The sequence below is a fragment of the Amaranthus tricolor genome, chromosome 9, assembly GCF_026212465.1.
Source record: "Amaranthus tricolor cultivar Red isolate AtriRed21 chromosome 9, ASM2621246v1, whole genome shotgun sequence".
NCBI classification, from domain to species: domain Eukaryota; kingdom Viridiplantae; phylum Streptophyta; class Magnoliopsida; order Caryophyllales; family Amaranthaceae; genus Amaranthus; species Amaranthus tricolor.
In genome coordinates, this window is record NC_080055.1 from 17722056 (window position 1) to 17736794 (window position 14739).

At 34.8% G+C, this 14739-nt stretch overlaps 1 protein-coding gene and 1 non-coding gene across 2 annotated transcripts; both read left to right on the forward strand.

Moving 5' to 3' along the window:
* Nucleotides 1-6830: 6830 nt before the first annotated feature.
* LOC130824690 (small nucleolar RNA R71) lies at nucleotides 6831-6937 on the forward strand. The gene has a single exon (XR_009046782.1). It is a non-coding gene; the product is annotated as a small nucleolar RNA R71 (small nucleolar RNA).
* Nucleotides 6938-11666: 4729 nt separating this feature from the next.
* LOC130824567 (uncharacterized) lies at nucleotides 11667-12403 on the forward strand. Its single transcript, XM_057689624.1, has one exon. The coding sequence runs from the start codon at nucleotides 11909-11911 to the stop codon at nucleotides 12356-12358; it is 450 nt and encodes a 149-aa protein (XP_057545607.1). The 5' UTR covers nucleotides 11667-11908; the 3' UTR covers nucleotides 12359-12403.
* Nucleotides 12404-14739: the final 2336 nt, after the last annotated feature.

The following is a 14739-nucleotide window of genomic DNA, read 5'->3' on the forward strand; positions in this document are numbered from 1 at the left end:
ATATATATATATATATATATATATATGTATATATATATATATATATATATATGTATATATATATATATATATATATATATATATATATATATATATATATATATATATATATATATATATATATATATATATATATATATATATATATATATATATATATATATATATATATATATATATATATATATATATATATATATATATATATATATGTATATATATATATATGTATATATATATATGTGTATATGTATATATATATATATATATATATATATATATATATATATATATATATATATATATATATATATATATATATATATATATATATATATATATATATATATATATATATATATATGTATATGTATATGTATATGTATACATATATATATATGATATGTATACATATATATATATATATATATATATATATATATATATATATATATATATATATATATATATATATATATATACATATATATATACATATATATATATATATATATATATATATATATATATATATATATATATATATATATATACATATATATACATATATATATATAAATATATATATATATATATATATATATATATATATATATATATATATATATATATATATATATATATATATATATATATATATATATGCATACATACATGCATATATACATATATATATATGTATACATACACACACACACACACACACACACACACATATATATATATATATATATATATATATATATATATATATATATATATATATATATATATATATATATATATATATATATATATATATATATATATATATATATATATATATATATATATATATATATATATATATATATATATATTCTTTTTTTTTTGAACTGCATGAATATGAACAATGAAAAGATGATGATATATGGCAAACTAAAGAAGCACACTCCAACAATGAGGAAACAATCAACCCAACTCAAGTACCCCATGCAAGTAAATGTGAGCCGAATGACAGAATATACATTGCCTACTAACCAACCAAATGCTCCCCCAAGCTAGACTTGGGTTCATCAAATAGGGTCAAAAAATTTGTAATGCGGTTAGTCATGAAAGAAAAGGTGGGGCTCAAAATAAAGAATCAAATGGCAAGTTGTGTCTTCAAAAAAAAAAATGTTGCCCGGCTTCTAGCAAATGAGGGCCTTCTATCATGCTCATCATGCAATTACATAGCTAACGAGACCAGTACCAAGCTAAGATGGAGATCAGTGATACACCAGGAACTAATCACTCAAGAAGGAAATAGTAAGATAGAAATCAAAGCCCAAATCCTTACAAGGTTAACTCTTCCTTGTTCCAAACAATAGATAATAATGCTCAAAAACACAAGTTTCAATAATACCAAGGAATCTGAAAAAGAACCCAAAAGTCCACAATGACCAGTCTCAGCAATCACAAGTGTTAAAAATTTCAACCATAGGGCACAGGGAAACATACTTTGTCAAAAAGTCCAAAAGGGGCATCAAGGGAGAAAGAAATACATTACAACTAAGAAAGCAATACAATATTTTTGGTCACATGTAAACTCCCACTCCTAATGAGTTGTACAAACCATGCAACAATCCTAAGAAAGCAATAAAAACACTCAAAGCTAAATTATGAAAAGAGTTGGGAAGAAATCACCAATTAACTTCCTAATACAACCTGAAGTACAAAAAATCATCACGTTATCCAAAGCGCGACTTGCAAAAGAACCTGCAAAAGGAGATAAACAACCAACTCCAACCAAAACAACTACACTAAAAGCAGTGGAATAATACAAGAGAGTAAGCCAAAGCAAAATATATACAAGAGAGTAAGCCAAAGCAACAATCAAGACTCCCCCCAAGCCAAACCAAGCACTGTCCACAGAGTTTAAGAGGGGGGCAAGACCCACTAACCCAGGGAGAGCAACGGACCCGAACGGGGCAGGGAAGACCCAGGTGGGTCCAAATTTTTTTTTTTCGCCAATCGAGTTACATCCCGACAGTGCTGGTTTTTTAAGGTCCCGCACGACCCTCTTGTTCGACCAACTTAAGAGGAGGAAGAAGGATGAATGTGGATAACTTCCATCATTCCAACAACATTTCCTTCATGGTAAAGCTTTACACGTTGTCCATTGACCTTGAAAACATCACCTTTCTCATTTTTCAATTCCACAGAACCGAACTTATTCACATTAGTAACCAAGAAAGGACCAGACCATCTAGACTTTAGCTTTCCGGGGAAGAGCTTGAGTCGAGAATTGAACAATAACACCTTTCTTAGTTTTCTCCTTATAAATCCGAGCACTATCATAGGCGGACAATCGAAACTCATCCAAATCATTAAGTTGAAGAAGCCTCTTCTCCACCGCCAGCTTGTTATCCATGTTAAGCTCGCGAATTGCCCAATAAGCTTTGTACTCTAACTCGACGGAAAGATGACAGGATTTTCTGTACACAAGCCAGTATGGGGAAGTGCCAATAGGTGTTTTGAAAGCTGTTTTGTAGGCCCAAAGCGTGTCATCAAGCTTCATACTCCAATCTTTCCTGGACTTTGCAACCACCTTTTCCAGTATAGATTTGATCTCGCGGTTGGAAATCTCAGCTTGACCACTTGTTTGGGGATGATATGCAAGTCCAGTACGATGATAAACTCCATACTTCTTGAGAAGAGAATCCAACTTACATTCATGAAAGTGCGAACCACCATCACTAATGAGAGCTCTAAGAACCCCAAATCTCGAAAATCTGACTTTGCTTAGTAGCCGGATGACCACTTTAGAATTATTGGTGGCAGATGCGATTGCTTCAACCCACTTAGAGACATAGTCGACAACGACCAAAATGTAGCAATTCCCATTAGAAGATGGGAAAAGTCCTATATAATCGACACCCCAAACGTTAAAAATTTTAACCTCAAGAATACCAGTTTGGGGCATCTCATGTCGCCTCGAAATGTTGCCGGTCCTCTGGCAAGAATAACATGACATAACAAAGGACTGAACATCCTTGAACATCGTGGGCCAAAAGAAACCAGACTCATTCAGCTTGCGAACGGTTTTATCTGGCCCATGATGTCCCCCATAGGTTGAGCTGTGGCAGCGCTGGAGGATCCCATGGACCTCCCACTCAGGAATGCACCTGCGATAAAGTACATCTGCACACTCACGGAAAAGAAAAGGATCATCCCAAAAATAATATCTAACATCATGCAAGAACCTTTTCTTTTGTTGGTAGGACAAATCAAGAGGCAAAATGCCGCCTACCACATAGTTAGCATAATCCGCAAACCACGGACCCTGTGATGTGACCGCAAACAACTGATCATCAGGAAATGAATCATCAATAGAGGAGGAGATCTTACCATCATCATACCTGATTCTAGACAAGTGGTCTGCAACTACATTCTCTGCTCTTTTCTTATCACGAATCTCAATATCGAAATCCTAAAGTAAGAGAATCCACCTAATAAGCCTTGGTTTGGCTTCCTTCTTAGCAAGAAGGTACTTTAAAGCTGCATGGTCAGTATACACAATAACCTTGGAATCAAGAAGATATGATCTAAATTTTTCTAAGGCATAAATAACAGCTAAAAGTTCCTTCTCTGTGGTGGCGTAGTTGACCTGAGCCTCATCCAAAGTCTTGCTAAAATAATAAATGGCATGCAAAACCTTGTCCTTTCTTTGACCGAGCACAGCTCCAACCGCAAAATCACTTGCATCGCACATAATCTCGAATGAGAGTTCCCAATCGGGAGGGCGAATGATGGGTGCGGTTATGAGAGCTTGCTTTATCCTGTTAAAAGACTGAACACACTCCTCTAGTAAAGTCAAAAGGCGCATCTTTAAGAAGAAGTTGGGTTAGTGGTTTAGCGATTTTAGAAAAATCTTGAATAAAGCGGCGGTAAAACCTCGCATGACCAAGAAAACTCCTTACCCCTTTCACATTAACTGGTGGTGGTAATTGCTCAATCACCTGTACCTTGGCTCGATCTACCTGTATGCCCTTATCAGAAATAATGTGACCAAGAACCACACCCTCAGTCACCATAAAGTGACACTTTTCCCAATTTAAAACCAAATTACATTCTTCACATTTTTTCAAAACTTTAGTGAGATTAGCCAAGATTCAAAAGAACTTCCATACACACTAAAGTCATCCATAAAGACTTCCATGATACACTCTAGGAAATGAGAAAAAATGTTCATCATGCAACGCTGAAATGTAGCTGGTGCATTACATAACCCAAATGGCATTCTACGATATGCAAAAGTACCATAAGGACAAGTGAATGTTGTCTTCTCTTGGTCATCAGGATGAATGGGAATTTGAAAGAATCTAGAATAACCATCCAAATAACAAAAATATTTATGACAAGCTAAGCTTTCAAGCATCTGATCAATGAAGGAGAGAGGGAAATGATCCTTATGAGTAGCTAAATTCAGTCTCTTGTAATCAATGCACATGCGCCAACCAGTGACAGTTCTAGTGGGAATTAATTCATTTTTATCATTCTTAACAACTGTCATCCCACCTTTTTTTGGAACCATTTGCACAGGAATTACCCACTTAGATGCAGCAATAGGAAAAATAATGCCTGCATCAAGTAGTTTCAATACCTCACTTTTCACGACTTCTTGCATGTTAGGATTTAAGCGCCTTTGTGGTTGAATACAAGGCTTGTGATCTTCTTCCAAATGAATCCTATGCATGCAAAAGTCGGGACTAATACCCTTCAAATCATCAACACTATACCCAATGGCCTTCTTATGAGTTTTCAGAACATCCAAAAGTTGGGAAAGTTGGGCATCATTGAGTGTAGTGCTGACGATAACAGGATGGAGCTCTTGCTCATCAAGAAAAACATACTTAAGATGGGAAGGGAGAGGTTTTAGTTCGGGCTTCTTTACCTCAACTTTGCATATAGGCCAAACTAACCTCTGCACGCTCTTGCTCTTGCTGTGACTAAGCTCTTCATTACAAAGAGCTTGTTCAATAGCATCAATTTCAGTCTTCCAAATGCTAGCATCACCTGTAGAAGATTCAAGACAAATAACGGCCTCCAAAGGATCTTTCATAAGAGTTAGTGGCAAGTTATCATGAAAAATCTCATCAACTACATCAATAACATAGCATTTTTCCTCAAGCATGGGACCTTTCAAAGCATTGCTCAGGTTGAAAGTTACATTGTCACCCCCCACAGAAAGTGTAAGTCTACCATTTTTCAAATCAATTACTGCTCCTGCCGTATGAAGGAAAGATCTTCCTAAAATTAAAGGAATTTGTTGATCTTCCTCCATATCAAGAACAACAAAATCAACAGGGATATAAAACTTACCTACCCTAACAGGGACGTCCTCTAAAATACCCAAAGGATATTTAACAAAATGGTCAGCCATTTGTAGAGTAATATTAGTAACTTTTAGATCACCCATTTTCACTTTAGAACAGACAGAAAAAGGCATCACACTGACACTAGCTCCTAAATCACATAAAGTTTTATCAATAAACAGTGTTCCAATGTGAAAAGGGATGGAGAAACTACCATGATCTTTCAGTTTTTGAGAGGATTTATTTTGTAGCAAAGCACTACATTGTTCAGTAAAAGCAACTGTTTCCACCTCACTAAAAGCTCTTTTCCTAGTCAATATGTCCTTCATGAATTTAGCATAAGCAGGCACTTGTGTGATTAATTCAGTAAAAGGAACTGTTACCTGCAAATTCTTAACCACCTCCAAGAACTTACCGAACTGCTTGTCAAGTTTGTTCTTCACTTGGCGGTTGGGAAAAGGAATTGTGATGGGAGGCAGTTGCAATGCCTCTTCTTTCGCTTTCTCCTTCTCGTGCACTGCCACAAAAGATGCTTCATCAATAATCACTTCAGAAATGGCCACATCTTTCGAATTTGACTCTCCATTGTGAGGCATGGGTGGCTCATCATAACTCAACCCGCTCCTTGTAGTGATTGCATTGGCGGTCTCCTTGCCATGTGGTTGAGTAGGTTGGCCGGGCAATGATCCTGCTTGTCTAGAGAAGCTAGATGCAGCTAATTGAGCGACTTGAGTTTCAAGCATTTTATTGTGTGTACCGAGTTGCTCAAGCTGTTTGGCCATTTGAGCCATCATGGTTTTCAACTCCCCCAATTCGGATTGGGGTTGTTGGTTCTGAAATTGCTGCTGTTGATGGCCTTGAGGAGGCCTTTGGAAACCGGGTGGTCCTTACTTGGGTTGATATTGCTGATGTTGTCCATATTGTTGTTGTGGTGCTTGTGGTGGAAAGTGTTGCTGTTGAGGATTTAACACATTATTGCTGCGATATGACAAGTTAGGATGATTCCGAATTCCAGGATAGTAGCTATTGTTGTTGAATGGAGGACGAGCTTGAAAAGCATTGACTTGCTCTGCCACTCCCATAGCTCAATTGGGATTAATAGAACACTCCATTAGAGAATGACCATGCACACCGCAATAATCACAAGCAACTCCACCTTGGCTAGAGGTAGCCATAGCATTGACGGGCATAGATGTATTAGCACTCATGCGCATCCCATCAATTTTTGCATTCAAAGCTGAGATTTATGATGATAGAAGGGAATAAGTTTCAACTTCATGCTTCCCCTTCCTTGGTGCTTGAGCTGCGCGCCTAGATGAGCTATTCCATTGATTTTCAGCAAGAGTATCCAAGAGTGAAATAGCCTCAGAAGTTTGTTTGTTCATGAAAGAGCCGCCAGCCGCACCATCTACCATCCTCTTAGTCTCATTATCAAGACCATTATAAAAAGATTGTGTAAGAAATTCCTTCTCAATACCATGATGAGGGCACATATATTGGTAATCATTGAATCTCTCCCACGCATCATGAAAAGTCTCCCCCGCATCTTGTGAGAAACTATAGAGCTTAACTCTGTAGTTATGAGTCATATAACCGGGATAATACTTCACTAGGAAAGTATCAGACAATTGCGCCCAAGTAGTAATGGTGTTGGGAAGAGAGTTATACCAACGTTGAGCCTTGCCTGCCAAAGAAACGAAAGAGGTACAAGTAGAGCTCGTCGTCAGTCATCCCGGTAATCTTTTGTAGAGAACATGCTTGAATGAATTTCTGCAGATGATCAACGGGTTCTTCATTGTCAAGACCATAGAATTGATTTCCCATGATCATATTCATAACATGGGATTTGATGTCGAAGTTTCCAGCATTAGTAGCCGGCATCCTAATCCCCGCGGTAACATTGCTAGCCTTAGGCAGTGTAGACTGCCTAAGAGCCTGAGCCGCCATGTCAAGAGATTGAGAGGCCTGTTGAGCTTGTTTACGAGCCTCCGCCCTCCTTTTCTTTGCACTTGCGTGTGTTCTACGAGCAGTTGCTTCAACCTCAGGATCAAAAAGCAAAGGTAGCTTATTGGTACTCCTGGTCATGCACAAAAACACTAAAACAAACGTAAATACGCTCGAAGAACAGTTGTTCCTCGAGTGGGTTAGCAAAAGTAAACGCTAAATTCAAAAAGTAAAATTGTTGCCCTTCCCCGGCAACGGCGCCAAATTTTGATAGGTCGTTTTACTACCAAAAATAATTCCGATTTCACCTAACTAGTATAGTTGTGAAAGTAGGGTCAAACCACTGTGGAAGGACAAATAAAGTCACAAATTGAACCAAGTTCACTATTACTAACGATCAAAAGTTGGATTTTTGTTTATCTAAGTAGAACGCAAAAACAAGAAATGAATAAAATTCAATAATTAAAAACCTAGAGCTAAAAGGATTCACTATGCATCGATCATGATTCATGAACAACAATTGGGATAGGAATGAATATAGGCGAAGGAAGGTGTTGCTCTCGCAAAAAAATTTGACAATTAAATAATAAAACAAGTTATCGCGATTAAAGCTTAATTGTTCAAAGAAGGAAATCGTTCACTCAACCTCGCAACTCTCGCTTATAGAATTGAGCGAATAAAACTTGCAAATTGGCCAAAATGCAATCAATCTCAAACCCATCAATTAAATCACCTAGACAAACCAAGTTTAAATCCTAAAATCAAACAACAATCATGACCTGTTGCATAGTTTCACCAAACCCTAGAAATAAAACTACTTACTAAGCATACTAAAACTAACAAGAGGTTCAACAATGAAATTCATGGAGAAAATCAAATTCAAATTTAATGGAGAAACAAGCATTCAAAGATAACAATAATAAACAAGAACAAGAAATTAGAATTGAAACTAATACTCTCAATATAATTAAAATTACAATGTCGAAGTGTTGATTAGCAATCCCCCAAGGCAAGTAGTATGAGAAATCCCATCAACACCAAACCCTCCGAACAGAGAAAAAAAAAACCGTCCCAAAATTCCCCCTAAAAAGCTATTTATATCCTTCTAAAAAGTGATCGGAAGATATGGGAAGTTACTATCAAAAATAACTACAGGACCTGGGCGGGTATGTGGAATGATCGGGACTTTATGTCCTTCAATAGTAATACCGCAAGTGCACGGCGTAGCGTAGTACGTCGGCAAGTACGGGTCCAATCCACAAGGAGTGGGGGTTAAGTTGATAGTTTCTCAATCGATTAGTGTGTTTGAAAACGTATAATATGATGTTTGGAGATAAAATGAAGACAAGCGATTAAAGAAAAGAAACTTAATGAAAACAAATCATAAAAGTAAATAAGGATACAATGAACTAAAAGCAAAGAAAAAATGATCAATAAACTAAGAGGCATAGGCTAGGCTTTCTCACCGAAGCAGTGTTTACTAAACATTAACCTAAGGTCATGGATATTTTGTTATGGGGAAGAACGTATCATAAGTACTAATGTTCTCTCTCGAGCAACAAAAGCTTCCCAACCATGCTCAACTACCTATTCTCATGGAGCTAATACACAACTTAAGACATGAAGCACACATTCAACATTTCCAATCAAAGCATCTACCTATTCTCATGGAGACGCCTTAACTTTTAAGCATAGATTATCGTTAAAAATCGACTCTCGCCCTCAATTCAACGACACTACAACATGATAGCAAAATCCGTCTTAAACCATAAATAACATAACCAAACCAAAGGTAGAGAAATCAATTCAAACTTCATTCATGGTGATAATGCCTAGCCTAAGCTAAAACAAACTACTCACACATACTCATATTGAAATTGTAGAATGTAGCAAGTCAAGAATCATAGATGAATAAATTAAGCTAGAGTACTCTAAAGAGATGAAAGCAATATAAGTTGAAGAACTGCAAGCATGAATATATGAAACTAAAGCAAATAATCAACGGGATTAAGTGACATGAATTGAAAACAATATAAGCAAGGATAGAAGTTACTCTTTTGAGCTCAATCCAAGGGTGAACAAGATGAATTGATGATTCAAAGTAATACCTTCCAAAAGCTTCAATAATAGTACATCAATGGTTGAAGAATCCCAAATTGCAAGACATTATAATAAAGGATAAGTAAAGATTGTATTTGGAAAATGAAAATACTAGATTGAATTGAAATAGAGATTATGCTAAAACTAATTCTTAACTGAAATGAAAGCAAGACTATGAAGAATACATAAATTACTTAAGATGAAAGGTTGAAATCTGAGATGCAAGCTCCTTCTTCCTCTTCTCTATTTATAGGCTTCAAAAGCAAGTGGAGGGTGGTGGTTTCATGATTGCTCCACCACCCCTAGGTTATAGGAAGGGGGGTGCCACCCCTAGTGGATAGGGTAGGGTGGCTGGCAGTCTTGGCAGTAGCAATTAGAAGTAACAAATATAATTGGACCTCAAATGATGCTTTAAAAAGATCGCACATGTTGCTGCCGCCCATTTCGCTCGACTCGAGCGAATCCCGCTCGAGCAGTCGAGCCACCTTCAGGTTCAACATCAGAGACTTCAAGAACGGGACAGAATGTAAAAATCAACTCCGCTCGACCCGAGCCATTGTGCTCGACCAGTCGAGCAGATGTACTATGCTCCTGAATTAAATCCTGCTGATGATCAGAAGCTTCTGGAAATGTGAATGCACTTCGCTTGACCCGAGCCATCTTGCTCGACTTGTCGAGCGGTTCTATTTTGGCTTGTTCTTGTGACTTGGCTCATGATGTTTCACTTCTTTGAATCCTCGGTGTTCAGGTGAGCAATTGTATGCAACTAGAGGGGCTAGTTTGTGCTCGGTGTATATGATTAGATCCTGAAATGAAATAAAATACTAAAGCAACAAAACAAGCGTAAAATCCAATAAACCAATGCAATAATATGTAGTTTACTCACACTAAACAAGCCACTTATAGGGGTAAAAATAAAGATAAAATGTAGCTAACATGGAAACCCGGCCGGGTGCGCAGCACAACTAAATCTTCAAGACCAAAAATTTTCTAAGTTCAAGAGTAAACCCGGTCGGGTAAGAGAAAACCCGCCCGAGTACGCAGCCGAACATCTTGATCTTCAATGGAAACCCGGTCGGGTGTCTAGAAACCCACCCGGGTTTAGAGACGTTGTTCAAATCACCGTAATGCTCACCCGGCCGGGTATGTGGAAACCCACCCGGGTGCGAGTAGCAACTTTTTCTTCCAAATGGCATCTTCAAATTCTTCTAAGTGCCAAGTGCAAACCCTGTCGGGTATGTGGAAACCCACCCGGGTATGAGACCTGGTCAGCATAAAAATGACCCTTTAAGTAGCTTATGACCTTCCAACTTGCAAATCTCGCTCCAAGAGTCGATTCCAAGCATAATTAGAGCTTTGTACCTACAAAATAGATAGGAAACAAACACTCCAACCAAGCATAAAAACCAATAGAAAATTGAGCAAAATACGTGAGAAATGCTATGAAAATGCAATGGGGGCATGGTAGAAAATAGTATACAAAACACACACATCACTATTTTAAGATATTTCATTTGCGTAATAAATTTGGGACAAAATTAACCTCATTCGTTCTCAGTTTTAATATAATGTTTATGGTCCTCATATATCTTCCACTAAATTTATTTTAATATTTTTGTATTTCTTATGGACTTCACATATTTCCACTAACTTTACAAAATATTCTTTTATTAGTTGTGGTCTCTATATGTTTTCTACTAACTTTCTTTAAATACTTTTAAAATATTTATCGCCCCTACATAATTTATCCATCAAATTTATTATTCAATAAAATAATATATCAACAATCTAAAAGATTATATCATTCTTAATTCCCTTAAATATTCCCAATGGGAACTTTAATAAGGAACGGAGGGAATATTAGTTTGATGCACACTAAAATAGTATTGACCAAATTTATACAAAACTTTTATTACTAGAAAAAATAATACTTCCACTGTTCTGATATAGTCGCTGTATAATAGTTTTTGACACTATTCATCATTCAAGCTTATTTTATATATTGCGGGCTTGCGGTTAATGTGTAAGAAAAGATATAGTTCAGTGAGATCTTGTTTGAATTGTCTAATAGCTTATCTTTATAATATTAAGTTTTTTTAATTTTTAAATGCATATAGTTCAATATATAAAGGATCAAAATAACATATTAAATTATGTAAAAAATCAAATGCAGCAAATATAATGAGACGGAATAAGTATATGCACTAAGTGGAATAATACCGAGTTTTCATGTTACTCTATTAAAAAACGTCTTTACTACTCAAGTTAAAACTGTGAAACAAATAAGCTGTTGCCAATAATGCAAAACCAGATATATACATTTAATTTTATATATCCAATATCCTCATTCAGATTCCTCTTTACTTTCTATATAAATCTAATCTTCTTTTCTCAGTCACTTCCTATATTCTCTTTCTTCTTGACTTCACCTCCATTACCATTCCTTTATTCTCTAAATAATCTCCCCTTATTATTCATTTCACAATATAACACACACCCATATATTAATGGAGATAACAAACATCTGCTGTTCTACATCCAGCACAGAAATCATACACTTAGGCCGTCCTCGTCCGATCAATCACAACCGTCCATTAAAATCATCATCATCAAGTTCAAGATCATCATCAAGATGGAAATCACTATGGAAGAAGATAATGAGAGAGAAAAGAAAGATGGGAATATTCGAGTGTAACACGGTTGCAGCTACTCAGGTGCACCTTCCTGGTTATGATCCTAAAACTTATGCTAAAAACTTTGATCAAGGCCTCTTATGGGAAGAAGAACCTGATTTATTCTCACGTTCTTTCTCTATGCGTTTTGCTGCTCCTTCTAGATTAATTAACACTTCTATTTTTAATAAAAATAATAACAATAATATTAATGTTATTAATAATAGGAGCGTTTCTGATGTGGGCCATGCTTATCATCGTGATATTGTAATTTGTGTTTTTTGAAGAATAAATTGGAGTTGAAAAAAAAGACGTTACTTTATTTGTTTATATCATGGTTTTCCATTGTTAATACTTAATACTTTACAATTTTGAGCTCTTTTTTTGTTTTAGCATGGTAATTATTTTGTTCGGAATAAATAACTTTATTTAAAAATGAGTGAAAATAACAAGAATAGTTAGCAAAAATGGTAAAAACAACCATTTCAATATGAAAAGTTGTGAAAATGTGTAAATATGATGAAAATTGTAATTGTAAATTAATTTATGGATTAAAAAAAGAGCATTTAACCAAAATTAATATAAGTTATATTTAGTGTAACGCAATAACAAGATAAATAAAGCTAATAAATTATTGGAAAAGGTTTACTTTACTTCCGATTCTTACTACTCCTATTTCATTTATTTTTAATTCAATAGACTTTGTACTATTTTTCTCAAATTAAAAATTTTTTTATTTTGATCCACATTATTTTAGTGCTCATCAACCTAATAATAGCAAGTATTTCTCAATAATTGTATTTAATAAGAAAAAATATTTACCATTTTAATACCTCTTTAAAGTTTGTACATACTAAAATAGTGTGGACCAAATTAATATAAGACTTTTATTTAATTATCACATTCTCTTTGATTTAGGATCCTCTCTATTACTTTTCTCTATTATCCATGCTAGAATTTTGACACGTATTTTAGAATATAAAATAAAATATTAAAATCCCTCCTATTAAAACTCCATCAAACAATTCTAGTCATTAGATTGAATAATTGTCCCTCCAACATTAAATGTAATGGAGATGATACTAACTCATTTTCCTTACGTATTCCTCCTATGTGATCCCATTTAATACCTCATTCTTTTTTCTTAAAATTAGCGTCAAAGCAAATAAGACATTTAATTAGAGTATGGGTGAATTTTTTTGAGCTTTTATCTTAATAATTGGTTGTATTGGTTGTTGATAATTAATTGATTCAGTTAATTTGTAGGACTATCTATTAGAGTTAGTTTTATGTTAGCAGTTACGTTAATTGTATAAGTCAATTATAAATTGAAATATTTGAGAAATAAAAAATTAATTATTAATGTTTATTAGCGAAAATCGAGTCAAAATGTCGAAACTTCATCAAAAATTATTCAGTGTAGCCTTTTAGATTCATTATTCTTTTCGATCAACTTAAAAATCATTTATTTATATATATTTTTTTTATTTGTTTAACTAACTTAATAAATATTTTTTTAATTGTTTAATCAACTAATAAACCCAAAGTCTCCCACGAAGCTTTGTCAAACGCACACTACTAATCATAGATTTAACATCTATCCTGACTTGGTACTACTTAGGGCTGTGCATAAAATCCGATCCAAATTATCTGATCCGGATTATTCGGTATTTGGTTTCTAAAATAGCATAATTTGTCTAATTTACGCAAACTGAATAATCCGGATCAGGTACCCAGTTTTAAAACCGGATACCGGATCCAGGTCACCTATTTTTGGAAATCAGATTCCGGTATCCGGTTTTATTTTTTTACTTTTTTCGTAAACAAAATAATAAAAGGTAAAAGACACTCCCAATATCTTCTACAAGGCAGGGTTGGGGTGGGGGGTTTTTCTTTTCTGAAAGATGCGGACAAATCATACCCGTTCCCCCAAGGAGGGAGTAAAGAGGGATGCGCACAGTCAAGAAAACCCCCAACTGATACCTGCGCCCAGTAGGGATCGAATCCCAGATCTTCTGCACCACATGCAAATACTCTATTCATCAAACAAAATGATGATCACAGCTATTAAGCTAACCTTGTGTTGAATCTTAATATAATTTTTCTCCCGCATATTCTTATTTTTTTATGATTGTTCTTAGTTAAACTAATGAGCTATAATGTCATTATTTGATTCTCTTAATTTATCTTTCATGACTGATTAAACTAAATATTTTTAGAGTGTAAGTATTTGAATTTTATATAAAATATTGTAAATAAAAATAGATATAAAAAAACGCAAGATTGAACGAAAAAAGACAAAAAAATACGTTCTAATAAGACCGGGTATCCGGAATTCAAATACCCGATTTAATCCGGGTCAGAATTGAATCGCATTTTTAGGTATCCGATTTTGAATCCCCTATTACGGTTGCACAACATTATTTTAGAGTCATTTAACAACACATAAAACAGAAAAGTATTGAAAATTTTCTTTACTAAATTTTTTACAGTTGTATATTTTTTTGGAAAAAAGAATGTCGTGAGTTTTGAGGACAAATTTTTTTTACTTCCGTGGTGACCGTAATCCTTTGTTTTTGAAAGGAGGTGACTGTAAGCCTCTAACTAAACTTGTCACGGACATTTTAGGAGTCCTAAGGGAAATTGATTTGTGGGCTTTTAAAATA